The following is a 20,070-nucleotide window of genomic DNA, read 5'->3' as shown; positions in this document are numbered from 1 at the left end:
AAAAAACACCAGCGATTACGTGAGACGGAAATTATGTAAATGACGCGTTTTTATTGTAAATTACGTTTTAATAACGTGTCATGTTTACGAACGATATTGATATTAACCTAACTTAAACAACCATCTTATACAGTTCTGAACCCTTTCAAAGTTTAAATACAATAATTTGGCAATAAAATAATTATTACATCCCTAATAAACAATGTAAACCCGCGTTCGATATTATACGCCTTGGTTTGGTGTTCCATGTGAACAATGTACGCGAAGTAAACCGCGGCGAACTTACCACACACCACATGACTGACCAGCTGGAGGTGTGTAATTCATTTAAACAGCAAAAAACCCAATACGAACCTCCCAATAAAACAAAACATGCCCGAAAGGAATATTCAGTTTGAAAAAGGACAAACAAGCGAGGAAACCTCATTCTACATTACGTGAAATAAAATTTTAGTAGATGTTCTTGCACGGCAAATTAAAAAAACAAATTTACAAAAGGCAATTATTCGATCTTAATTTCAGCTATCTAGAAAAAAATTCAATAAATCACATAGTATATGTGCATGCATTTCATCTCAGCCTCATATTGCCATCCACCACTGATGTTCTCACCAACAAAACCTATCAGTAACTCTGTTCCCCGCCAAATCAGCTGTTCAGTCGTCACATGACGTCATCACATCCTTGTCGTCATTAACAAGGGACCCTCTGGGTACACCTGTTCGTCGTCAATTTGTGGTCCTGATTTTGAAGCCTCGCCATTCTGTTTAGTTTCTTCGCTTTCAGCCTGTAACAAAAAGGGAAGGAACATGCTGAGTTACTGAAATCGTATTTCTGCCCATCACATGATCAAGGTTAAGCAGGCAGTGATGACAATTAGGAAACTTACCTTACATAGTCTCAAATTCTCAAAAGTAATATTAGTTCATGTCTTGGCTCACCTTGTTTAGCTGTTGTTGTTCGTCCTGTTTTCCTTCAGAACTTTTCCTCGTGCAATTTGGTAAACAGTAATCAATTCTGAACAGTAGACGCGCGTCTATCTCGTTACCATCATGATTACCTTGGACACAAACAACACTGTCAGACACTTACAACGGAGATTCCATTAAACAACACTGTCAAACACTTACAACGGAGATTCCATTAAACAACACTGTCAAACACTTACAACGGAGATTCCATTAAACAACACTGTCAGACACTTACAACGGAGATTCCATTAAACAACATTGTCAAACACTTACAACGGAGATTCCATTAAACAACACTGTCAAACACTTACAACGGAGATTCCATTAAACAACACTGTCAAACACTTACAACGGAGATTCCATTAAACAACATTGTCAAACACTTACAACGGAGATTCCATTAAACAACACTGTCAAACACTCACAACGGAGATTCCATTAAACAACACTGTCAAACACTTACAACGGAGATTCCATTAAACAACACTGTCAAACACTTACGAGATTCCATTAAACAACACTGTCAAACACTTACAACGGAGATTCCATTAAACAACACTGTCAAACACTTACAACGAGATTCCATTAAACAACACTGTCAAACACTTACAACGAGATTCCATTAAACAACACTGTCAAATACTTACAACGGAGATTCCATTACACTGATCGAACGAGTTAGGATACTTGCTTACGCAAAACAAGTTGGAATACTCAAACGTGACTGAGTCGAATGATGGAAAAGAAGACGCATTTCCAAATAATTGAAGTTATATCGCTTGGAAAATAGTTACTTCCCGCCTACTCTTTTTGCAATCCAGGATGAAAACAAGCCTAGCAAGTCCCACAGGTGTTATAGCGATTCAAACAACTTCCTATGCTTTGGTTGCACGTAAGATTTGTTTAAAGTGACTGAGAACATGACGTACCACGCCATAAGACGCTAACAAGAAGTCCTGTGATATACGTTACTGCAAAGCACACGGCGCTGTACCATAACCAGGATATTCTGTACAATATATGACCTTCATACTCCTTTGGTGGCGGAGCACTAGTGAACGGAACAAATAACAACAACATAAGTATGATTCATATATCTACCAGGTTCTGATTGCCGTGTACTTTTTGTTTCTGAAAGCCGGCAAACTCAAATAAGCGAGCATGGCCCGTGGGCCATGTAATAAACTACTTACTAACCTAGCTTACTCGAAACGTACTGGGTGATATTAGCCCTTGGTCCTTTTTGTTCGGACTCCGTTACGCTCGGTCCGTACGACCACGAACTCGGGCCAATATTTCCCAATACGGCCCTCACGGTCCGTCAGTAAGAAGACACTATTGCACTCTCTTGGATAAAGTGCGAGTCGTTTTTTTGGAAACATTTCTGACGCAATTCCAATTCTTAAAATCAAATTAAAAACTATAGTGGTGCGGGAGTATTAGATCTAAACCTTTTTAAACACGCGTATCATTAAAAATGAGCACGAATAAATTCTTTTCTGATGAAGTCTGTTCGGGCAGCGATCATGAAAAAATGAGTTGGATTCTCGTTAATTTACGGTGGAGTACATTAACGTTTATCCCGTCAACATGGCAACATAACACATCAAAAGCAAGTCAGAAAATCAGAAAACTTAATAATATTTCCTGCTAAATTATAAGGACCTCCCTCCTCAAAAAGAATCAATTCCGACAACCTCTTATTACTAATGGTATTGCAATGGCTTCTCACCACTAACTAGAGCATATATTGACTAACAAAGGTTTGAAATGTAACAGTACATGTAATAGAGAAGGGCAGCTACGTTGTGTTGCTATTCAACATTAGGAACACATTGGGGAGCTTACGTAAACCACGACGACGGTCTCAGAAGTTGCTCAAGCTAAATATGTAATGCCGGCGTTCAATTGCAAAAGGAAATAGCAAAAATTATCCGCCGTCGTTCGCGTTCTCTAAAGTACGCAGAACTTTGTCACTCGACTTTGTTGTTTTCAGAGGACGGCAAAGAAATATTCCAAGATTCATAACCCACGTGCACAGCCAGTGTTCTACTCATTAAACCTTTTGTTTGGTGACGTTTTCGTTGCCGTTCCAGGCGCAATGATTGCATCAAGACAATTGCGAAATTCGAAGGTAAAATATAAATTCATTTTTCACTAGGCGTTGTCCTCGGGGTCGCCGTTGTCACTGCTTAAGCTCCCTAAAATTATACTCTACGGAGAAATTAGGTGTCATTATAAATGTACCTTGTTGAATTAACTGTGCTGTTAATGGACATAACATTGACTTTACAGCCCTCCGTGGAGAGAGGGGCCTTAGTGACGGGTGGGGGATACACCTTAGCACCAATACCTATCCACAGACCAACAGCAAAGCCAAGCAATAGACCGATATACACACCCTAACAAAATGAAACACACAACAATCAACAGTGCTGGTCATGACAGGAAAACTACAACAAAGAAAACAAAAACCAAATCTTACAGAGTTAATTATTTACCCTTGAATGAGCTCGCCGCGTGAACATTCCAAGACAAAATGCACCTACAACAGGTCCACCAACAACACCGAAGACGCTGTAAAATAACTGCCAAAAGAAAACGATAAGCCGCAATACAGCACGAAAGGTCCGGTACAACTGGACAGTGAAAAAGATGCGGAGTACGTGGACAGTTTTTGTTGAATAGAATACTGTATGTGATTAAAGCAGGTGCTACAAACAGTTACATATATGTGTACATAGAAACATTCATTGGTAGAATAACAACTGCTTTGGCCAAAGTATATAAAAAGCGAATTCATACAGTTTAAAACTGCCATTCAAATTATCAGGAGCAGAGTGTGCAGTTTTGTTGCTGTTGTAAAACAGGAATTACATTAAAAAAAGGATTGCATTTGACCCAGAAAAACCTTGAAATTAACTGGCTGACAATTAAGACCTAAGGTTGACCTCCAAACTCCCCTTTTCGAATTTATATAATTATTTTTTTTTTTGTACTTTTGAATTTGAATAAACTTGTATGTAAGGTCATGTAAACATCACGTGAGGTCATATTTAATATAATTTTTCACGTAACTGTGATTCATGTCACACCTGTAGAAGGGCACCCAGCCTAGTGGCAAGAAAAGACAGGCCAATAGTCAATACTCCAAATCCAAAAGCTGCAAAAAAAAAATGCACACAAGGTTGGATAAGTTACAACCCAGAATAATCACCATAACTGGTATTGTTAAAATGCTGTGTACGGTATTATACTGCAAGAGGAGAGTGGGAGCTGGTCTGGATCATACCAGCCTTAGAGGAGAACATTCCGTACTGATGTCCCTGCTGACAAGAGCATGATGTACAGGTACTATTCCAAATTGGTATCAAGTTTGGCTATCAATTTTTGTGGACAAGGAGCCACCAATCAGAGCCAATATTCAAGCATGGACATTTGCGAGCCAAATCTCAGGCACCTGCTTATTCAGGTTTATCAGGAAAAATAAACATCTTATGACACTGTGTAGCAGATGTTTCCTTTCCAATTTCCAGGCGGGGAGATCAAGAAAGCGACCAAGCAAAGGAATGTGCCTGGGGTGAGCATAAAAGGAGGAGAAGTGGGGAGGGGGTGAGCAAAAAATGAAGTGGGAGGGGTGCTTATTTTTTTGCACTCACATGCAGTTTCGTTCCCTTTGCATGCTTTTGCAAATAAATGAATACCTTCAATGCAGGCTACCATCTTATTTAAGAATGTTCTCAAGAAATTCACTTACCTAGAAGTTTTGAGTACAATGTAGCACGTATCTCAGAGAGCTGCATCTGTCTATTTCTGCACCATGGCCTGATAAAGTCTTCCAACACAACGGCTGCTAATGAGTTTAGACCTGATGACACCGTACTAGAACAAAACAAGGTAATAGGTGCGTGTATAAGACTAAGAATAGTCAACAAAAGAGAGTGACCAATAAATCGGCATTGGCAAGTGTTAGAAGTAGATGAACAAGGCTGTGGTCTTGGAAAAATTACAAGGAGCTCAAAGGTTCCTAACCCTGAAATCCTGGTGCCAAGCACTTAAGCTCATATGGTAAAAGTAAGCTTTTCCAGTTGCCTGGGACACCCAGGCACTTCTAGAGCACAGCCATGATGAGAATAAAATTATAGTATAATACCTGAGAGTCCCACTGAAAAGACAGGCCACAAATAAACCAGGTACTCCATACAGTGATCCCAACACATGCATCACAAAATATGGCAGGATCTGTGGAACAACAATGAGCAACTAAGATGCATTCTTTGTAACTCATCACAGTGGGGGTTTTTCAGCTATGTTTTTCATAGCTGATTGATAGCCATTTCAGTTCATAGGTTTTTACTAAGCTCCAATTACATGTAGTTAATAGTTACACTGTAGCAAGGTTTCAATTGTATTCTACTGAGGTCCATGCAGACCAACTCCTTCCATTCTGTGAGCTATCAATTTGTATCAATCTCGCCCCAACCTATCAGAAATAGTTTGCCCTGCATCTAATGTAGACAATGACATCTATAGCCGTTTGAGAAGATTATACATGTATTAATAAATATATGGCTTTGGCTTGTGGCCGATATAATGCGCGCTCTGATTGGTTAATTGTCACTGAATTGTAGGGCATTATTCTCCCGTAATGCCCACGGGCCGATTACAGATTATGCAAATTAGGAAGAGCCCGGTTCTGAAAATTCAAGCACATTGAAGCGACGAAAGCCGATTAAAATCAGTACGAGAATATCAGTAGCTAAAAGTTTAGGCATATTTCTTTAATAAAAATTTTATAGATGACTTACCAGTCGGTAACCTTGGCGGGCACTAGTGAAAAACAATCAAAGTTTGCCTAGTCTTAAGTAAAGCTAAAATCGCTAAGTAAAAAACACCATCAACAGATCTGCCATGCATCCTGAGCAGAACACCACAAAGAAACTTATAAGTTATCATCTTAGTCACAGCAATTACTGAAGTATTGAACTCTGTCAAAGTTCTCGTCAAATAGATTCCCTCGCTTTGACACAAGCAAGTGTAAATCAGCTTCCAGGATCATCAGATGTAAACAATCGGGCGGTTTCTGTCGGTAGCAGTGTTTCTGATAACTGCAGACGTTCACAAGGCTTGAAATGTTCATTCATAAATCCCAGAATGAAGAAGGCGAAGATATGTTGTCGAAAGCGAATGCGAAGATCGAGTTAAGCTTGTTTTGAGCAGTGCATTCTGAAGCATTAGTATTTTCTTTCACCGAAAAGACGGTTGGTTTGGACAATTTTGAAGCACTTGCTGTCTTTTCTATATGTGTTGACGTTTCGCCCCAAAAGTCGGAAAAACTTCCCCATAAACTTGTGGTACCACGATACTAAAATACGTTTTTGAGGCTGTGACAGTGACTTTTCCGTAAAGAAATGAGCGTTTTTAACGGAATACGTAATACAGTGGTGAAATTCACTGACTGTGTAGTTTTGCCCTAGGTTTGAGATGATGAATGAATCGGTAAATGCACGCATCGCTGGATGTAAATTGACAACTTCCGCTCGAATGATTTTTCTCTTTATTGATGAGCCATATAATAAACAACTTAATAACCTCGACCGTTCGGTCGTTCTGCGAAAATCTCAAACCTCGGCCTACTGTATTGACCTCGCTATCGCTCGGTCAATACGGCAAGACCTCAGTTTGAGATTTTCCCGTAACGACCTCACTCTCGGTTATTAAGTAGTTAGTATTAGAAATAATTACGTTAGTTTCTATTCTACATGTTAAAAATAAATTTGCACCCAATTTACCTGGTCACCCTTTTTGATGCGTTCAGCTGAGATGGGGTCACAGTCAGCGTAAAATGCATAAATCACACATCCACACAGAGCACAAAGAGAAACAGCAAATATACTGAGAGGCAAGTTGATCCAAACAGCACTGCACAAAGAATGAAAATGAACAGATTAAAATACCACTTACAATCAGTAAGCAAAGTTCTTTGCTAAAATAGTGACCTTAAATAAGGTAAGTTATAAAATAACTGAGCTACTACCCGCACTCTCAAGTGCCAGTTGATAGGTGTGTTTCTAAGATAAGAGTAATTGTAATCACGGTTGGGACGGTTTAGATTTGCACATATATTTGAGAACTATTTTATAAAAGCAATAGAGCATTTTCTCCATGTTCACATAGCCTCATCCAAACACTCGGGGGGCTGGGAGAATTCTTGAAAGTTATGCAAGCCTGAGACGTAGTCAAGGGTTTGCATAACTGTCTCAAATTCTCCCAACCCTTTTCATGTTAGATGAGGCTATGCAAACAGGGTAAAAGTGCTCTGTTGCTTAATTGTTATATGACAAGGTAGTCTTGATGTAAATCCAAGCATTCTGGTGGGTTCTTTCTCATCAATGTGCAATATGCAATATGAACAACGACCTTCTAACCTAGATTGGTCAAGCAGTACTTGGGAACACTGGCCCTCAGTCATTTGTATACAGACCTTGCTCTGCTCGGTTCACACTACATGTACTGTTTGTCCTATTCTGCTGAGCTTCAGAGTTAATTCATTGTTTTGAAGTTGGTGTTAATTAACATGTATTTAAAAAAATGTGAACATTCACCGTTTTGCCTCCTTGTTTGACTTGGCGGCCAAGAATCTTTGCACTGCAGTTTGATTGACAGCCCAGAGAGGAAACAAACCAAATGCTCCCCCAATGATCAGACTCCATATTGACAGGCGCTGAGTAGGATCTGGGTTAAAACTGAAGAAAGAAAATATTATTAATTAAATAGCTTATGACAGATACAAAACATCTACACTGTAGCAACTCTCTGACTGTTCTGTAAGTATCATTGATATAAAGTTAACATTTTAGATTGTTGAACAACTTAGAATTCAAGAAACAAATATGGTGCAAGAAATGTTATGTGTTTAAGTGTTCATTCCTCTTTGATCCAGTCAGAACATAGCGCTGTTCATCAAGACAAGTACATATCATACATTTTGTCAGCATAGTGGTGCAAAGATTGGTTAACTTATTAAAACTGGACAGCAGGTCAAGAGATCTAAATGTAAGAGTGGTGTGTTTTTGGAAAAGCCGGAATCCAGCTTTGACACACAGGGCCTCTCCCCAGCACAGATTATAACATAATGAGTGGGTAAATTAATGGTTAATTGTTGAGGCATCCTGGAAAATACCACCCAGAGGTTAAGCCTGGGATAGACACAAGCCCCTAATCCAAGAAGGGTAAATGCAGTGCTCAATACTTCTACTGCTTCATACTACAAAGACAAGAGTTGCTGCAGTGTCAACACCAGTACACCATTAGGCCTCTCAGCTTTCTTATTCATTTTCTGAGCTACTAGTTTGTACATCGTCCATCTTATATATTGCTTAACCCACTTTACATTACTTTTTGTCACTAATAATACATACATTTGATTTTCATTATTTATTTTACATTGCAGTCCCTACAATAAACTCGTACATTACTTAATTATTTAATTTACACTACAGCCTCTCAGCTTTCACTGTCAGGTCATTGCATAAACTTACTCAATAAACTTCAGTCTTTGGCCTTTCTCCAAAAGATCAAAGACTTTTCCAAATCCCCCAACTTTGACTGTCCCAACAATGAGCACTGCAATTAAGCCACCAAGCATAACTATGGCTTGAAACACATCATTCCAAATGACAGCTTTCATGCCTCCCTGGAAAGTAGCCAAATACAACAAAATAATAAATAATTAACAATTCTTATACATAGGTGTAACATATACACTGTACATTCCAAAATAATAGAAAAAAAAAAAAAGAACTATAATAGAATTCAAAGATGTTACAAACAGCAATCACAGATATCACCATTTGCTAGCTGACAGCATGTTTGTACAAGCTGCCCGAGTCTATTAAGATAAGGCTTGGAATAAAAAGGAAGGAATCTGTTTCGACATGTACATGTCATTTTTTTGTGTACTTCATTACTCTCAGGACCTTATTTTCATTAAGAAAATAACTAATGAACACAAGATTAGCTTACAATGGTTGTGTAAAAAGTACAGACGATGCCAATGGATATAATGGAGGCCCACACTGGAAATCCTGTCACTGTGGTAAACAAGAAACCAAAACACGAGAATCAGTTAATATTAACAAGCTGAGATGAGTTTAAATGAATCAATTACAAGCATGCAACAGGATACTGGCCTTAGTATGTTAGGTTGACATGGTAACCAATGCACAAGCTAGGGGGATAAAGTCTGCATACGAGCCAAGTGGCTCATCAGGGCAGAGCTTATCCCAGTTTCAGTGGCATGAAGCAACTAGGAGTATTTCTAATCCCCCCTGGATGGGATGCTAGTCCATTGCAGGGTTACCTCCAGCATTAAATTTACTGGTATCCATTTATACACCTAGGTGGAGAGAGGCACAATGAGAGTAAAGTGTCTTGCCCAAGAACACAACACTGTAATTGTACCCAGCTAGGGCTCGAACCCAGACTGCTCGCTCCGGAGTTGAGCGCACTACTCATGAGGCCACCGTGCCTCCCATGATAAACAAGCTAAGATAGCTAATAATTAGTTAACTTCTATGTACATGGAATTCACCCTTCTGACATCATGGAAAGCAATATAGTTGTATCCAAAACACTTGACAATCAAGATAAATTAACCAAGGCTATTAATTGCTACACAAATTACCTGCTTCCAAAGCTATGGCTGGGCCGTAAACCACAATGGCCATATACAGAGACTGCAAAAGAAGCAATCACAGGGTAACATTTTATAATGAAATTGAATTACATTTGCATATTAAAAATATATATTTCAGTGTCACACCAATTAAACAGAGAATTCCAAATAAAAGAATGATGCATTTGAAACTCACAGTCTGGATTATAAAACACAAACTTCCAATGTTACGAATTCCAGTGGAAAACCTCTTTTCTAAGTACTAAAACAGAAACGTTATTAGTGTGACTTCTTACAGGCATGACACCTTGCATGTCTTAATGATCTCAACAATAATACCAGCTGGAGCTTTAGTCCCGGGCAGGTCCAACCATGCTGGAACGGCCAAGTGTTAAAGCCTGGTGAAGTCCTGGTCTCCAGGTTCCCAGGTTGGGTATGGGACCAATTTATCCAGCCTGTGAAATCTTTTAATGGGGACTTATGTGTGGAGGGAGACTATGGGTGGGAACACAGGAGTAAAGGGGACAGAAAGCAGGACAAGAGAGGTCAGGAAGGAGAATTTACAAAGTAGTGGAAACTGGAAGAAAATGAGAAAATTAATGCTACAGTACACTGGTGACTGCACTATTTTTTTTAACAGAAAAGGCATCAAGAGGTAGGAACCACTACAGAGGTTGGAACTGGGGATTTAGGGAAAGAGAAGGGAAAATTTACCCCATTCCTACCCCCTACTCTATTATATATCATATGTCAGGTTTGTCACACAACTTTGAAGAAGGTAGCTATTGTTAGAGTATACATGGCTTATATTTCCTTTTTGTGTCACAGGAGACAGACAAATAGCACAACAGACAAGCTGGCCAAGATAACCTGGCAGTTGGCCACTTTTGACTACTTTGATACAACATGGCTCAGGGGTTAGGGAGCAATTCCAGTGATGAACATGCATGGTCATGCATGCAATTTGTAAAGAAGTTCAACCACATGAAATCCCAATAATCAAAACACTAATGGTACAAATTGCTTCTTTTAAAGAGATGAATCTCCGCAAACAATATACAGTTGGAAGGCCTCTGAGGTTTATAACCCAACATTGTATTACTCCAGATAAGAATAGGGTTTAAAGGTATACTGAACTTTGCAAATATTATAGACACTGGACAAAACGAAATAAAAATAAAAATAAAAATAAAAAGGTCCACAAGGATGTAAATATATTTCAGATCAAAGGTTGTTTGTAACAAAACCATATTTAGACCTTGTTACTGCTTTGCGTTCCCGCTTTCTCTCATCAAAAGACTTAACTGGACTTTGGTCAATGATTACCACGTGGATTAATAAATTAGCTAGCGAGTAAAAGAAAACTCTAAAAGTACAGAAAACTGCCAACTATTTATTAAACAAATCACGAAATTTTCTAAAAAGTAAAAATTTGACGATTAATTAACTAGTAAAACCAAAACAAAACTGAGTTGAAAAAGGCCATTCATATTACTCGTTTTTTTTTTTAACAAAAATCATGGGTTTATTCATCATATGCATGCGATGTTTTGACTTGACAAGTTACGCACTTACTTCATACGAACTTGAAATGTCCACTGCACGAAACACAGGAACAAATATCAGCGCCACAGATGGGAAAAGAATCACGTAAGAAGCGATAATAAGCCAGTATTGTGTCCCGAAGATGTAAATCTCCGAGGGAACACCGAGAATTGTAATCGCAGACATGAACGATGCCAACAAAGACAGCGCCACAGGTACAGCCATCATACCGCGGTTAGCGAACAAAAATTCTTTCGTTGTTCGCTGTCTTCCCCCAGTAAAGGCATGGTATATTCCAATGAAAGTTGACAGGAGCAACATAACTCCAAAAACAGCAAAATCTACTTTTCCAAACTGTGCTTTTCCCTCCATAGCGCAAGTCGTGACAAGCAACTCAGCAGTAGGACTCGGTGGTCAACGTGCTATTGGTGTCTGGTACGTCATGTAAATGACTCGGAATAGTATTGCGCTGGTAACGGTCTGAGGCGTACTGAATATTTATGCTACTTTTCGCGAAAATTCGAGAACTGTATTTCGAGAGTATTAATTTTCGTCATTCCTGGAAAAAAACTCCACACAAGTGATTTTATTCCAAGCTTTTGCCATAGCTTTTCTCAAATCCTGGTTCGAAGGCCTTGTTTCACTACAAGGAGCCAACAAATGGAAAATTGATGACTGCACAAAAATTGAACAACTATCGACGAGCCCGTGAAGAACATTTAAACCCGTGTACTGTTTTTTTGCATAATCTGCTGAGTTTAATCGTGTTAAATTTTTGCGCTCTTTTTTTCGCAAGTGTAACGTCGTGTTAATTTTCGCGATATTTTTTCCAAAACGCCACAATATAGTACGCCCAAAATATTGTTTACAATAAATTATTTGCACAGGCGATTCAGTTTCTCATCAAGTAATGGATATTGACAGGGCATAGCACGATTAACTGTCCCAAGTAATTGGAACCCGATGTACTGAATACTTTTTGTGCGACGTGGGTTTAAGAACGGATAATTTTACAAAGAGTGCAAGAGCTCATTGGCGCTTGTGCCAACCAGAAATTTGGCAGATTTTGAAAGCTAGATTTTTCCGCGAATATTAACACCTAAAGAACATGACCGACAATTTCACTGATTTACTACTGAAGTTTCACAAGCTCTTTTTAATCTTGGAAGTCAGTTTGATTCTGAAGATGACTTACGCTCAGGTTGTCGAAACGTCATGTCACTAACAACAGGCGATCGCACAAGACAAAGTACTGATACCCCTGGTTTCAGACCAGTAGCTATGATATGAAACGTCAGTGACGAGTTTACTTGAAATAATCTAGGTCCGCACAGAAATTAGTCGTAACTAGACCCATGGTTGTGAGTTGTCTTTTTTTTTCCGCGGTTTTCTTTATTTTGTTTGTTTTGACGGCAAACTGCTTCCCCATAACAGATCGATTACAGATGAATTGGGTCTCGATTTGATCAGTAGTGACTTTCTGTCTGCAAACGAGTCTTCTCAACATGTGAAAACCGATTTCATCTTCTATTTTTAAATACTATGACAGTTAATGACTACCACTAACTTTGCAAGTCTGTCATACTTTCATTATATCTGGGTTATTGGCCGAGAAGATGCCGGAATATTAGCCGAGTTCTTAGCGTGATTAATTCATATCCAACCATCTCGACCGAACAAGCTTGGTCAATAAAGGATTTACTATATGGGATAAAAAACACCCAAAAAATTATTCGCGCTTGATCGGGACACGAGCGTACGCAATCCCGAGCTGGCAATATGGTGCCGTCTTGTCCGCTTGGGTAGCCAACCACGGCGCAGTATTTGGTTCATCACGGGGCTAGCCATATAATAAGAGTTCACATAGACGTCTTGTCTCCATTCTGCACAATAAGATTGGTTGGTGTCTAAACATCTGGTGGTTAGATGTTAAATAAATGCCAAGTGACGGGGATTTGAGCGCGGCTTATTGGTTGTAATGCTATTACTAGAATTAAAATTGTCGCATGTACGTGCTCCTAACAGTTCGCTCAATACACGTCAGAAGGCGGAAACTTCGACAGATCAGAGAAATGCGGTGCAGGGCCTTTTGCCTCTTCTTCATCATTTTAAATGTTGAAGTTGCTCATCCTTTGGATAAACGAAATGACTCTTGTGTGAAGTTTCATTGGAATCGTAGGTTTGAATTCGGTTTTTTCTCCAAGGAAAACCACTCATTGAAAGGCTACGTTCGTAATTTAACAAATAATTGCCTTCAACATCATTCAGCAGTTGGGACAAAAAGTTGTCCAGCTCTTTCGGTGAAATTTCCGTTGATCTCTAGAGATCCAAATATAACGTTGAACAAGCTGCATAGACCTGTCTTGGCTACAAAAGAAGCCTCTACCAACACTGCAAGTCAGATTCTGCGCGCGTTTGAGAAGATATGGCAACTGTTCATTCTCTGCCTAATGGCTGCCATGTTATCAGGAATTCTGATCTGGTTTTTTGTGAGTATTTTCAGAATTATATATGGCATATAACGGATCAGTCTTTAAGTAAACTAATAAGCGTAGGTATAACGTTATAGACAATAAGATGCATAAAGGTTTGTGGATAGGAAAGACGCGGCTAAATGGACCACTTTCAAGGCATGGAAATAAAACCAGTAGCGTAGTAACTCTGTCTTTAGTTTCAGACACTGCAAATTTTACTAGCACTTGTTTCAGTCAGATATTTCCCCAAGCAGTGAACAGTTAAAATGAAGACCTAGAATTTAATGTAAAGCTGTTCTTCAGCCACGGTAGATATGCGTCATTCGCAATTCTTATGTCAAAAGAACTCGTGTGGTTTTATTTATCCACTGAAAGTTGCTGACGAAATTCAAAACAAGGGGAAACATGTGTGGAAAAGAAATAACATGGATAGAAAAAAACTAAGTTCTTACAAGAATAATAGAAAATATATTAATAATAAAAATTTTTATTTTAATACCATCTGTTACATTTATAAGCATTTTGTTCTCCATTTTTCTCCAAGAAAAATTCCAATTTTTTTAAGACTTAAAACTATATTGAGTTTATTAGGTTGGTTTGTTTACACCGTGAAAGGAAAATAATCTACGCTTTTTTTTTTCAACAGGATCACAAAGCAAATTCTGGACACTTTCCAAACTCATTTTGGAGCGGCATACGGGAAGGTTTGTGGTGGGCCATTGTTACCATGACAACAGTGGGGTAAGAAAATCAATTTTCAAGTATATATAGAACCTGTCAATATCTGCAAGAATAATAAGTAACATTATGTTCTACTCCCCTGCCTCGGTAATTGCTCTCCTTTGTGTATCCCAGAGTTTATTATTCGAGCCAAGAAAATTCTAACTTTGTGTTCTGCCCGGGAACATCAACAGCTGAAAAATTTACTTGCTGACTTGAATGAAGAGTGCAAAATGTCAACAGTTTTTATTGTAAATCAAATTAGCATATTTGTTTGGTAGGTATGGTGACAAGACGCCGCGGTCGTTCCTGGCGCGAGCCTACGCTTCACTGTGGATGATAATAGGAATGCTGTTAATGTCAACCTTTACTGCCCAGATCTCCTCGTCCATTACGGCTGATGGACTGAGTCCTTTAAACGAGATATTTGGAAACAAGGTATAAGATATGTATTTCATGGAACATTTGATTAATGTACAAAGACAAGCTAGAATTCTAAACTAGCTAACAACCAAGTGCATCAAAGTTCTCTTTGTTATCCTGATTTTTCAGATACTGGCATGTGTAATCAGCTTTTTCATTATTATTATAATTTATCCATTTTATTTATTGCACATTAGTTTCAATTTGTCAAACGTTTTATGTGCCCTTAGTTCGGGAGAGCGGTAAATCCCTACCTTTTCTGCATTAAATAAATGAACTATTCAGTATTTCATCTATGTTATCTCATTCCCTGACTGCTCAAAGGAAGAGCAGCTGATAATCCAGGAATGCGGTCTTCTTTGCTGCGCTTGTCCCTTGGCAGGTAAAATCCGGCACTAATGTGCAGTATAATATAATATGAAAAGAAAAATGGCGCTATGATTCGATAAAACCATTCTCGTTGCAACTGAATTTGACCATGCCTGTGAAGTAGCCAGGTGTAGTTAAGCGCATTGACCACTATAAACAACAGCATTGGAACTGTTGTTGTGGGCCAGAAAAAATGTCACAGATGTACACAGGCTCGGCCGGATATTTAATTTGTCCCAAAATACCCGGCTTGTATAGAACGGTTTTCATTTGGGGGTCGAAGAGTAATTAGGTTTGCATCACTAAGTTTCACAATTGGCTTAAAAAACGGTTCATTGGTTCACTGTACGCACGAGTCACATCTCCCTAGCCTCATTTAAACGTTTACCACTTTAATTACAACAGGGCTCTAGATCTGTACGACGTTGACAGCATAGGAACCTGGAGAACAATCTGTCCCAGGTTCAACACAGCGAGGTCTCTTCTGTGCCCGCCGTCGTGCTGTTTCTAGCGATTTGAACTTCTGTTTTGTTTCCTTTTGACTCTTCTTGTTTATATATGAGTAGCTTTAGCTACTGAATTTTGTTGTACTGTATTTTAGTTAGGCGAAGTTAAATAAATAACTGTATTGTCTGTACATGCGTCCTTTGTGATCGGCTAGATATACTACTTTGGTTTGGTTTTACGACACTCGATTGAAAATCACTCTATACCGTGTATTTATTGCAGATTGGTGTACCTTTAGGAAGCAAGAGTTTCTTTCAGAAATACTGCTACGGAGCGGAATCAGTGATAGGTATTAATCCAGTTATTGAGTGTTTTCACTCAGCTAACTGTGTACAATATAGCAGTTCCTCGCGTAATTCACATTATTCTCTATTTCGGAATGAAACCAGTCTAAATATAATCTTAAACTGAGATTTGAATTTGGTTACACTGGAAGCTTAATTTCAGAGCGTGATAGCCACGAAGGGTGAGCAGGCTCATGTTGGAGCACAATCGCGCGCTGCGTAGCCGCGAGCGCGAAATCGAGCGGCGAAGCCGCGAGAGACGAGTAAGTGGTGCCTCTTCACCAGACTTCTTCCCGCCGGATCGCTTTGCTCTTCGCCGCTCGCGCGCGTGACTCAAAGGTGAGCTTGGTCGCAGGCTAGTTGTGGCTCATCAACCACAGTAGAAATAGCATTCTCTCTTCCGTGGGGTGTCAACGCCAACGTAATGTGATCACTTGCAAAAACGGAAAAATGTGGGCAATTACTCGGTCTAAAATGTCTAAGACGGCAGCGTGATTATTGGAATGACCGTAGCTTATGTTTTTGCTACGTTTGTTAATTGCAGAATATTCAACTGAGCGTGAACTCCTCACAAGCTTGCAGAATGGTACTGTAGATAAAGTCTGGATGTTTGGCTGCCAGGCTAATCATAAAGAAATAAGTCCAGATTTCACGATCGTCAGCGTTCTCGATGATGACTTTATGTGGCAGAAACCTACAATAGGAGTAAGAGTTCAATTCTTGAACAGAAGCTACTTCGATCAAAATTTTACCGAATGTTTGGAAATGGATGGTGACGATGATGATAACGATCGTGATGATGATGATGATGATGATGATGATGATGACAATCTATTCTGGAAACAGGATGTAAGAAAGCATTGTTTAATTTTACTGACTTCATTGCTTTTCCCTAGCGAATTTTTGTCTTATTTGCTGTCACCCAACGTTTCTCCGATCCATAGTCATCATCGAAAAGTAACAAAAGGCTTGGATTGTCAAAATAGAACATTTAAATAATAATAACCGGCTTAGATCAGTAACCTAGATACTTAATCGTATCTATTACAAACATTCCCTATCGACTGGTTCTCCGCGCGTGTACTTGTCACGTAATATTGGCGCGCAATCCCGTGTTTGTCCAATTTTAGAGGTGTCCAATAGGCCATTTGCGAGTTGCCTTTTGCTTCTGCGTCAAAACGAATCTTCGTGCAAAACCAGTCATATGAAAATGTGTTTCACTTGCACGTTCACTTTCATGTGGTTTTAAATCAGAAGCGTAATGTAACCCTGAAATGGCTTATTATAACTAGTTAGATATCTATTTTCTGTCTTTGAAGCTAGTCGGTCCACACGAATGTACACTCCTAGATGTCACAGTGCATTTGCTATTTAGTACAACTCCGCACATAGAGTAAACAAATACCAAGGGAGTGGAGGGCGTGGAATGCTGGGGCACTGCTGAAACCAAGGGAGTGGAGGGTGTGGAGCGCTAGGGTACTTCTGAAACCAAGGGAGTGGAGGGTGTGGAGTGCTGGGGCAATGCTGAAACCAAGGGAGTGGAGGGTGTGGAGTGCTGGGACATTAGCCCCTTTGAATTTGGCTTTAATTCTTCGTTGATATCGGAGATGTTCTGAACATGAAATTGCGGTTGCTCTGTAGGTATTGCCTACCAATTAATCAAAATGATTTAGATTTCTTGTTTGTGTTTTTTTTAGTTCCGCTGCCTAAAAGACCATAGCAGAGGGAAATACCGTCAAGATGTGAAGCGGGCTTCATCTACTCGCCGGTTGGGACTCATCGATCATGTTCTGCTGGCCTGTGGCGCTCTGATCATCATCTTGTTGACGATAGGAGCACTGTGGAATGTTAGCATCAGAGTCAGACACATGGAAATCACCGCTGGTTTGTATCTTAGATCTCAGCCTTCAGATGAAATAGAATAGCCCAGTTTCGAGTTCGCCATGACCGCTCAATAAAAGCACTGAAAACGCATGTGCACAGGGTTAGCCTCGACCTAAAAAAAAATATTCACAAATACTGGCGGGAAGGTGCCACAAATTTGAAAATTAAACAATACACAGAGCTGTAAACAGGCCATCTTCTCGCTGGAATTTGTGAACATTTTACTTTAGGTCGAGGCTAACCCTGTGCAAATGCGTTCTCAGTGCTTTTAATCAGCGGTCATGGCAAACTCGAAACTGGACTTTTACACTCATAAATAATTAAAATGACTTCAGTTTTTGTTACCCATCACTTAAGCCGAACCTTTTACTTGTTCTCTGTCATGTCTGAGTCTCTTCAGTCATGATATGTTCAGCACAGATGAAAGTCGTTTAGGGTCTTAAAATTCCTGCACGATCCAACAAAAACGTCCGTTTGGAACAAAATATGCATCAGAACATTAACAGGTGGCCATACCTTTAAGTTGCTTGAGTAATTCCGTCTATTTCATTCTGTAGTTTAACCTATGACAAAATCTCAGTTGTTTCATCTTTTGCTGTCTTATTTGGCCCCATGCACAACAGACAAAACGCCACATGACTTACCCTATCGTTTATTCTTTCCCTATTCTAAATTAAATTAAAACATTTCCCTATAAATTACGTAGGCTGTGTTCACACTTGATGTCCGAGCAATGGTGCTTGGGCACCCGGCACAAAATGGTGTTGCGTTCAGACACTGGGAACTCCAAGTACTCAAGTACCATCAAGTGCCCGAGTACAAGGTCATGATCGAGTTCACGGGCACGGGCACGGTGTCCGAATTCTGGTGTGTGTACCTGGAATAAAGGTGTGTTCACATTAGTGCAAAGATGGAATCGTACTGGAGCACCGTGCTAGTCACCAAGCGTGAACATAGCCTTAGTGTTATCACTGAAGGTGTAAGGGACAAGAAATTGGACGAAGGGTATCTACGCTATCCTCACAAAAGATAAATTCTCAATTGACAATTAACTGATATCTTTTATCAGGTAGCTTTTTCATCGGTACGCACGTGCACCATATTAAAACCTCTGCTATTACTTATTAATAGTATAAACATGAAAAAATTCGCGTAGAAGTGCCAGAAGATCTTTCTTGAAGCCACTTTTTCTCATTCGAGAAAACCTTTTTCAAAGTTTCTGCACAAAATTTTTGTCATCATTTTACGTGATATCATTGGCTTAGAAAATTTCCTATTGTCTTTCTGCCAATCATAATCTAGAATTATGTGTAATTTGCACTGATGTTACACTTTTTGCACTGGTGTTACACGTGAACTGCACTGCTCTCAGCCAGTCAGAATCGAGTAACTTTTTCATGTATATTATTAATTATTCTAACACATTAAAATTAGCTTTTGTTTGTGATAACAGTGAGTAAATCCCAGGCGAGGTAACATCAGATAGCCAGGACTGGTAACGCCCCGATTAACAGTTTTCATCTTTATATTTCAGGTAATGCTGTTGATGTTGAAAAGGGAGTATGGAACATCGAACTAGGAGTGAAAACAAGTGAACTGCAAACGAAGGAGCTGACTGTAGTTTCCGGCTGAGTGTATTAAAGGAGCTACGCCATAGAACGCGCATCTTAAAACTTTTTTAAAGTTTGTTAATTGTAATCCGTGTAAATCTTTCTCGGTCGTGACCATCCTTATTCATTTTTGTTTTTTAAATTACAATTTGAAGTCATTGTCTTAGGAAATTATCTAAAGTAATCAGAAAATGACTTAAAATGTCGTGACATTGCTGCTTTAAGAACAGATACATGTGAAAGTAAATGTATTAGATTCTTAATTGCATGTTTTGTAAATAATTGCTCATCCCTGCAAAATGGGTTGAGCTAAATCGGTCTAGATACGCCCATAGTCTTCCTTGAAAACTCTATCCACGAATGGCCTCCCGCTGGTGTATAGACGTTTTGTTGGTTTTCCAACATCTCAGCTAATCAAATCAAAGAATATCAAGCTCTCCACGTGCACTGTACCAGCTCCCGATTATGCTCTGCTTCCTTGACTTTGATTAGCCAAGCGATGGAAAAACCAACAAATTGATGTCTATCTTGAATTTCAGCCATTCGCTGGGGTCGCGCCCAACGAGATGGTTCAATTTCAAGTTGCGGACAAAAAAAAAAATACTG

General features: G+C 39.3%; 2 protein-coding genes across 2 annotated transcripts; one reads left to right on the top strand and one right to left on the bottom strand.

The window, feature by feature from the left end:
- Positions 1-31: 31 nt before the first annotated feature.
- LOC145492049 (sodium-coupled monocarboxylate transporter 1-like) lies at positions 32-12,010 on the bottom strand. Its single transcript, XM_081471360.1, has 15 exons — positions 11,224-12,010; positions 9,845-9,910; positions 9,658-9,709; positions 8,997-9,064; positions 8,513-8,667; positions 7,577-7,717; positions 6,764-6,893; positions 5,125-5,213; positions 4,729-4,853; positions 4,067-4,134; positions 3,473-3,559; positions 3,219-3,373; positions 1,901-2,022; positions 942-1,060; positions 32-787 (listed from the first exon to the last, which is right to left on the bottom strand). The coding sequence occupies exons 1-15, from the start codon at positions 11,563-11,565 to the stop codon at positions 677-679; spliced, it is 1,830 nt and encodes a 609-aa protein (XP_081327486.1). The 5' UTR covers positions 11,566-12,010; the 3' UTR covers positions 32-676.
- Positions 12,011-13,199: 1,189 nt separating this feature from the next.
- LOC145492052 (uncharacterized) lies at positions 13,200-20,054 on the top strand. Its single transcript, XM_081471368.1, has 7 exons — positions 13,200-13,682; positions 14,314-14,408; positions 14,669-14,825; positions 15,909-15,975; positions 16,515-16,819; positions 17,668-17,854; positions 19,389-20,054. The coding sequence occupies exons 1-7, from the start codon at positions 13,200-13,202 to the stop codon at positions 19,484-19,486; spliced, it is 1,392 nt and encodes a 463-aa protein (XP_081327494.1). The 3' UTR covers positions 19,487-20,054.
- Positions 20,055-20,070: the final 16 nt, after the last annotated feature.

Source organism: Orbicella franksi, chromosome 7 (genome assembly GCF_964199315.1).
Source record: "Orbicella franksi chromosome 7, jaOrbFran1.1, whole genome shotgun sequence".
NCBI classification, from domain to species: domain Eukaryota; kingdom Metazoa; phylum Cnidaria; class Anthozoa; order Scleractinia; family Merulinidae; genus Orbicella; species Orbicella franksi.
This window is presented reverse-complemented; position numbering and strand designations above follow the sequence as displayed.